General features: G+C 36.3%; 1 protein-coding gene across 2 annotated transcripts in view; it reads left to right on the forward strand.

Moving 5' to 3' along the window:
- Positions 1-8,737, forward strand: part of RAB2A (RAB2A, member RAS oncogene family) — a 35,736-nt gene that overhangs the window by 3,207 nt on the left and 23,792 nt on the right. The window contains exon 3 of one of the 2 annotated variants that reach the window (XM_009332085.1): positions 919-986. In XM_009332085.1, coding sequence (XP_009330360.1) covers positions 939-986 — 48 coding nt within the window. In that variant the 5' untranslated portion in view covers positions 919-938. Of the gene's footprint in view, positions 1-918; positions 987-3,975; positions 4,044-8,737 lie in introns of those variants that run through there. The other variant, XM_009332084.1, reaches the window with a different exon arrangement.

Genomic DNA, 8,737 nt, shown 5'->3' on the forward strand with positions numbered 1-8,737 from the left:
CAAATATTCTAAGCAAGCTTTTGAGGAGATGTTTGGAATACTTCAAAACAGGGCTGCTTAATTGGAAGACTTCAGTCCAAATATAGACAGTGACCAATTTTAGACAAAACTTAAGCTACCAGATCTTTTTTTTTCTGAAATAATGGATATGTGAAGCATAGATTAATGGAAACTTGATAGCCTTAAATATGTCCACTATCTCTAGGCATTTGTCAGATTTTAACTACTGTAGTAATAGCCTCAACTTATGCTTAATTTATTGTTAATGATCTTAAAATTGATTTAAAAGATGGTACACAAAGCTGAATTTTTCTACTGAAGAAATTCCTTTTGTTTATTTGAAACATTAATTTTTTTCCCCTCAGTTATTAAATTTGATCTTTAACTAGCTAGAATTTTGGAAGCACTTTTTCATAAAGGCAGATGAGTTTAAATTAATACAGTAATAAAGTTTCTTGTTGAAGGTGCCATTTCTGTGCTCACTTAATAAAATATTTTATTGATAGAGATTTGTAGGTTTAATTTCTTCTAAACTGGCTTCAGCAATTTGTCATTGGTAGAGTGTTAAAATAACTGTGACTCTTCAATTTCCTGTTTGCATTCAAATGGACATGTTTTTCTCCCTCTGATCTAGAGCTACTAGATTGTTTGGAAAACTTTGTAGCAAATACTTCCTTGACACTTGCTCTAATTAATGCATTTTTAAAGCACTTGGAAAGTAACAGTCGTCTTCCTTCTGGAAAACTTTCCAGCTCTTTGAAGCAGCTGGAAAATTAACTGAAAGCAGATTGTGAAAGAGGTTATTTCCTACAAATACAATGTTGAGTTAACTTAAACTTATGTTCTTGCTTTCATAGTTCTTGACATTCTTCTTTCTGATATATGCTAATAATGTAATCTTTTGTAAAATCTATTCAGGTGTAGAATTTGGGGCTCGAATGATAACTATTGATGGAAAACAGATAAAGCTTCAGATATGGGATACGGTAAGTAATAAATCATAGAAATTATTTAAACATGGCTCCACTAGCTTTTCACTTGTTCTGGTTAAGCTCTCTATCATCAGCACCCATGTGAGACTATGTACTTTGTCTTGCAGCTTCCTTTGGTTTCTATGAAGATTAAATATTTGCTAAAATTTCCTTTTTTGGTGTGATGTATTCTTGAAACAGTACAAATTTCTGCTGTTTGCACTGTAACTTTACTTCCTCAAGTAACATTTTGTCAGATTTGTAAGACTGGAATTTGTGCTGCCTCACTTTTTTGTGAAAGGTTTCTATATTATTAAAAACTTACATTTCTCTAAATAGTCTTTCTCTATGCATTCATGCAAGATCTGGTTAATATAACATTCTGCTGGGAAATTGTCATGTGTCTACTAGCTTCAGTCAAGAATTCTCTAGAGGAAATGTTTGCATTTCCAATGTAGAAGAAAAGATCTGGCTCACTTAAGAAGAAGATGACTTGAGTTCTTAAGTTTACTATAATCATGAAGATAGTAATACTTCAGACAATCAAGAAGAGACTGGTAAAAGCGTAAAGTTTCGAAAAGCCTGCCAAAAACCAGACTTTGACTTTTGAGGGGGTTCAGGTTAAGAACATACATTAGCAAAAGCAGGTGTTTTCTTCTTGTCAGTCACTTTATCATAGAGCAATCAGCCTCAATGTCTACACTTGTGATGCAATAGCTTTAAGATGCTCATACCGATAGCTGTGTCTTTCAAATGTGCTTAACTGTTTCCTAAGGCAGGGCTGTTTCCTTCTCCAAAAGCATTTTAGGATACCTTTAGAAACTGACAGATACGTGACCCTAGCTTTATGTATGTGCTCTTTCTGGTATAGCAAATCAATAAAGGGGGATACATTTGTATATGTGTGCCTACATACATGCATGTGTATATAAAAATGTAAACAAATGCAATATTTTAGTTAACTTCATAGGCAAGATCTAAAATACCTTACTTATTTTACAAGTTCATCACTTGCAAGGAGGCACAGGTGTTAGATGCCATTCCAAGTTCTCCATGAAAAGGTATAGAGGAATATGGCTAGATTGTGATTACTTTAGGCTTTTTCTGCCCTGGGCATTTTTACTATTATAACTGTGGATTGCTGACTACCAAGGTGGCCGATCATTTTTTTAAGTTCAATAGACAAGCAAATCTCTGCATAAACAGTAGCTTCAAAAGCAGACTTGTAGTATGTAGTGTGACTATATGAGAACTTATCTACGTTGATCCTCGTTGCGTAAAATTGGGACAGATTCTCTATAGACAAAATTACTAATTTTACTACCAGTGCAGCCACGGTCTTTCATTGGCTTTTGAACTGATTTTGTTAATGTGCTGTTATCTGCTCCTTGGATACAAGTGAATTTCAATGATTTTTGAGGAGATTGTGTTTTTCTTAGTGCCTCTGACTCAGTAGCTCTTTGCAATGCTTGCAAAGTGTCCAATAACCAAAATTTCAATGGAATTGTTTTTGATTATAACTTACAAACTGGTTTTGGGCAGGGATTTTATCTGGCTAGCTTCTTAACTATATCATACATAAATTAAAAATATTCATTAAAAGCATTCATACCCTGAGTAGATTGTACGTTCGTGTTGTAGTTAATGATTTATAAGTTCTAAGTAATGGGTGACTTAGTATATTGGCCATAGTTAAAATTTTAACTGTATACAATCTGATTTTTAAAACACAGGATATTTCTGTTCTAGTCCAATCTTAGCTTGTAAGCGTATCTAAATTCCACTGTCTCAGTTCTGATCTTGGGTGCAAAGGTGTTGAAGGAACAGCAACATAAGAAATATGATAAGGTAATTGTCAAGAGATGTTTTACTTATGAGTGTTAAGGTACACAAAGATGTCCATAACGACCAAGGTTACCATGTCTGTATTGTGTATCTGGGTTGAGCATTTCCTGAATTTCTTTTTCTGTTAGCAAGAACTGCTAGCTGCTACTGGTGCTATCTCCATATTTATTAAGCTGTAACAATTTCTGTTTGATAAGAGAAAGTTTGTTTTACACCTATGGTTAAGGAAACACATGAAGCATTTATGTTTTCAGTTGGTGCTTACTGAGTCACAGCACCAGCACTTCTCTGATTTAGTGCTAGCCTTACATACCTACTTTTAATCCATCACTGAACAGGACGCATCTTGAGCAGAGACATCAGAAGTGGAGAAGTGGATAAAATTTGCTTTGACTGGTTAACAATGAATAAGGACTTGCTTTCTTAAGAGAATCAAACACTTTAATTCAGATTTTTCTGGCCAGATATTTCTATGCAACGGTGCTCAGTTTGTGTTGTCTACAAGCAGATCACTGCAGCTCCAAGGAAAGGTATATCTTGATAATGGGAGCATATGGAACCTGCAGCATACCTCACTGCAGGAGTATGTCATAACTTACAGGGGCAGCTGAAGCTAACACTGTTGCACATCTGTGAGATCCATTTGTGTGCTCTTCCTGTATCATAACTCATGAATATTTGGCGTTTTCATTAGCATCTTAGTTTGGATCAGAAGTGTGTTACAGAAGTTAGCTCTGCTTACTGCTGTCTGGTTTTCATGTGGGAGTATGCAAACTGAATTCCTTTCAGATGAGGCTGAACTGGAAGATATGCTCAAGGAATGCACGGGTGCTCATTAGAAATTGTAGTCCACTATTTGGTCCTGTGAGCTGGTAGTCTAGTAAAACTAGTCTGATGCAATTAAAAAAAAAAAAAAAACCAGACACACCAAAAAACAAACAACAACAAAACCCTAAAACTCCACATTCCATGAAAGATATTCAGTGTGGCCCTTGCATACTTAGTGGTAGGTGTTGCAGTCTCAGCTCTACTGCTGATCATATGTCTAGACCAGCAAATGGTGTGTCCTGTTCTCTCCCAGCTGCAGGCTGCTCCTGATCTCCCCACTGCCGGGCTCTGCAAGCTTGCTGCTATGTGTGCTGTGGCATGCCCGGGTTTTTAGGTCTGTGAGTCCTTGGGTTTCACTTTTTCTTTCTGATGCACTTAGGTCAGTCAAGGGGAGTGCAGGTATTGGACCAAATTGTTCATTTGTCTTGTCTATTTTCAGTCTCTAGATTATTTCCTTTCCTGTGTCTTTAATCATAGCAATGGTTTTCAATAGTTGGATAGACTGAGAAATATTTTTGTCAAAACTGGTTAGTTGGTAATTGCCTACTACGAAGCTACTCTTTTGTGGAAGTGCGGTATTTGAGCTAGTGTCAGTTACAAAAATAAGTTTTAGGGAACTAGAAGTGGTCAACAGAAGCTGGTAAGGATCAAAATTACCATTCTGGGAGCTATTAAGCTTTGTGAGTTTAAACAAGCTGTGTAGATGAGGTTGGTTGTCTTGTGGCAGTGTAACACTGAGAAATATTAAAATTGTTCTTCCTCAGAAAAACTTGATTGTTGTAGAGACATACTAGGCTTGTTACCAGACTGAGTCAGTAGCCTTCATTTTGTTGTTGAGGGGGATGTTCTGTATTGTATTGACTGTTACTAACAAGTCATTGTTGATACACAAAAAATAAATAGTAGTTGAAAGAAGCAATTTTAGTTCTCACAGATACTGCAGGGGGAGAGATCAGTGATGATACTAAGTAATACTACTTATGTTCTCTAAATTGATGTGAATGAGAATTTTTCCTGTGTATTTAAATACAATATTTTCTTAGTATCTATTTCTGCCTCATTTCATGGAAATCTGTGATTATAAAGATGTTTATTCATTATTACGTTTCTATAACATCTTAGTCTTGCTTAGACTAAGACTAAGTATCTGAAATCTTTTCTTTTTTATAAGCTAATTTCAAGTAATTTCTTGGTTTCCATACAAGTGAGCTTTCTAATCAAATTTACAGTGTTTTCTAGTAGTTGAGAGTTACACAAAAAAGCGCGTTTGTGCAAGACGGAAGGCATAATTGTTGAAGGCATATCTCTTTTCCCTAAAACCACATTGTGACTTGTCCATCCACTTTCAGATATTCTGAATATACTAATCCTTCTTGGAAATTCAGCTATCTTTTCATGTACTTGCAAACGATTTGGATCTAGTAGAATGAAATAAAGTTCCCTTAATTCATGAAATGAATATTCATTTCATCTTAGTGATACTGACAATCGCTAGGATGTAGCACTCACCCCTCAGAGTTCTTTACTAATTGTCTACTTCATTATATTTTCTACTTGCTTTGGTAGGCAGAGCATATTTTATGTTCATGGGAGTCAGAGCATAATTTTATGTTCATGGGCAGTTGGTGAATTCTTCTACTGAATTTTTACTAATTTGACTCTTTAACTCTTGTACCTGCAAGAATGTGGCTACATCTTACAGCTCAAGTTATGATGACTCTGGCCCTCTGTTTTACTGCTGTGAAGTAACATCAAGAACTTGCAGAGGATCTATTTTGGTTCCCAAAACTAGTTTGATCATCAGTTCACAGACTTTGTTTGCTGCTATGTGGGGAGCATTAACTTATTTCTGGATTCATGGATGGGGGGGGAATTTGTCCATTTAGTAGTTATTCCTATTGCAGTTTATGTAATAGGACCATCATCTGAATTTCAGTGTCAGTAGCTAAGTTATTGTTCACATCCAGGATGGCACTTTAGGAAGCTAAGGTAATGATATACCTTCTAGCTTAGTGTTCACAAACCTTTGTCATGTACTTAAATGTATTTGGTTATTGAAATACTGTATTATTGGTATTTCATTTTCTGACTGGTGGTGGATTTCTTGTCAGTTTATCTGTGGCTTTCTACAATAATAGAGCAAACTCTTGCTTAGGATGAGGCCTTAGATGGAAGGAGGGGGAATCACCTCCTTTTGTCCATAGTGCAACTCCTGTTTTAGTGAGGGTAGCTACTTAAATGTATTTGAAACCTCTAGGTTTTATAAGCCGAAATATATCATAAGGGTACTTCTGATAATGGAGGGCTAAAGCTTTCTGTTTCTCTGTGTTGGGAATTGCTTTGGATGTCTAAATGGCATGCATTCAACAACATCAGAAGAAAAGGCATATGTACAAGTGATCTGTATTTAGACATATGTACTGTTTCACCCTTGGGGATCTTTAGTCCTCTTGAAATTTCAGTTCTTACTAGGATGCTGACAGGGTTATTCTGAAGCAACATGTAACTTGGCTGAATCCTCCACATAAATTCTGACACTTTCTTAAATTGTTAAGGATTCCTCTTCTAGTTCTGGTCTTGTTCAGGAACTTTTGTGCCTATTCTTTATACTACATGCTAGTAAATCACCTTTAAAATTCTTTTTATTCTGGAGTAGAGACATGATTGCAATCAAAGATTAATGCATTTATATAAACAAGTTGCATGTGATGAAAAGGCTGTGTATTTATAACTTTCAAAACTATTCAAAGGTATGTATTGCTCCTCTCTGTTTCTGGAACATTTTGTTCCAGGGATCAACTGTGGAGTAGTTCCCAGCTGGCAGTTGTCATAGGTAGTATGACACTTGTGTGAGTTGGTTGTTTTTTAGATGTCTTTTTAGTTTTCTGTACAGCTTACAAAAGTGTAAACTAGTTTAAATGAGTAATAATTTAAATGAGGGGTTCTGTCACTGGGTTTGAACATACCACCATAAGCCCCTTGTAAAAGTGAAGAAGTCTAGAGCTACTAGCTATGGTGCATTGTAGTTTCTCATTTTTCATGTAGATATATACTATTAAGTTTCCTCCTAATAAAAACTATTGGTCAGCTTGGATGTTGAAGGCTTGCTGGGATGTACTCAGATAACTCTGTCCTTGAAGAAACTTCCCAAATTCTTCAGCATCGAGAATAGAGAATTCAGTAAAATTAATGGACTGTTTTCCAGTTGTTGTGCTGTTGTGGATCCTATTTCCTTATCTAACTACTTTCTTGTACTGCATCATGGCTCTTCTTTTTATTTTTTTTTTTTCCTTCGTTTATAGATTCAAAAATATGCAGTTAAGGAACTTGCAAGGAACCCTTTTTGATAGCAAAGACTTGCGTGCACGTTTTGCAACTGACACCTACGTGACTACACCACACACTTGGAAATGACACTGAGATTTCCTATAGGAATAGTAACACTTGGAGTCTTTTCTCAAATGTGCCACAGATGCTCTGTCAATGGTAGTACAGTTACATAGCTTAAATGTTCCTGAAAACTTTAGTGCAGGCCCTAAATCTCTGTGTATCTTAATGACCTAAGGTGGTTGATAATGCTTCATGTTCTGCTTACATCATTATTTTGAAATTGCATTTTGGTCTCTATACTGAGGTATATTTAGAGAAGCACATGAGATATATGTCCATGTAGTTCTACAGTTCAAGCAGGGATGAAGACTTTTGTACTATTTTGAAGACTTGTAACTCCTAGAACTATGATTATATAAGTCTCATATCAGAAAGTTTGTTTTTGTTAACCAATATAATATGAACTGTAAAAGCTTACAGTCCAGAAAACTGCCAAAAAGAATGTTACTTAACGCTTAAAACATCACTTGTTTATCAGAGGCCCACATTTTTTTCATGATTAGTGAACTACTCACGTCAGAGCTAGCACCTCTTTCTCTGAAGGGTGCATGTTCAGGCCTGTTCAGTATGCTTTTATTGGTTCCTGTAGGCAACCTTGTCTAAACTAGAGTTTCTACATGTGAAATAGCTGTCATGGTCTATCTGTTACCAAAAAGATCTTCCATCTTCCCACTTCCACTGCAGTGTAACTCTGAAAGTGGGTATAACCAGGGGTTGCCTCGGAGCGAAGGCTTACTAGATGTAATATGGCCTTGGGAAATACCCTGTTTAACATTAAGCTACTGCCACTACTGTTCCCCATGCCTGCCCCGCCCCCGCACTGGCACAGATTGCCCGGAGAGGTTGTGGAGTCCCCATCCTTGGGGATCTTTAAAAGCCGTCTGGATACGGACCTGGGCAACCTGCTCTGAGCGGCCCTGCTTGAGCCAGCGGGGTTGAAACAGGTGACCTCCAGAGGTCCCTTCCCACCTCAACCATTCTGTGATTCTATGAAAAAGCTTTTTGATATGGAAGAAGAGAAAAAAAGGAAGTGCTGGATTTTGGGGGAACATGGAAGGGATGGTAAGAACAGTGTTAATTCCACTTAAAATAAAGGGCTTTTCTCTGGTATTAAAGCTGTTTTTGATTTATACTGAGCTTCCATACTGCTACTTCGATCTGTTGCTCCCTGTAGCAAATAGCTAAACTTGGGTTGGTCCTACTTTGCAAGACGGATAAAGTACAATTATAACACACTTGTATTTTTTTTTTAAAAAGTCAGTTTTGGTTAATAGCCTACACTTCTTTGTTTTTGTCTTTGAAATAGCTTGTCCCCCTTGGGGGGGGAGGCAGGGGGCAGAGAGCAAATTGTCAGATAAAAAAATGCTTAAAGTAGTATTGATACTAAAAAAAAAAGCTGTGGAGTATATTCTACATGCCTAACCCCGCTATATTGACCTTCTAGATCTCTCATTCAGAATGATACTGTAAAAATAGACAGTAAATTATATATATAAGGTGTTTCTTATTTTATATAAAATATAAAAAATATATAAACATAAATATCATGGAGTTTCTTTACAGAAACTCAATTTTCTTCTGTTTAGAATGAAAAGGGAATTCAGTTTGTGTTGTCTATTGGTATATGTAAGCACAAATTCATTATTGCTGTATGGAAGATTGTGTCATCTTTGGTGAAGAAGGGAAAACATTTTCCACTCTTT

This window comes from Pygoscelis adeliae, unplaced genomic scaffold (genome assembly GCF_000699105.1).
Source record: "Pygoscelis adeliae isolate BGI_AS28 unplaced genomic scaffold, ASM69910v1 Scaffold98, whole genome shotgun sequence".
In the NCBI taxonomy this organism is placed as follows: Eukaryota; Metazoa; Chordata; class Aves; order Sphenisciformes; family Spheniscidae; genus Pygoscelis; species Pygoscelis adeliae.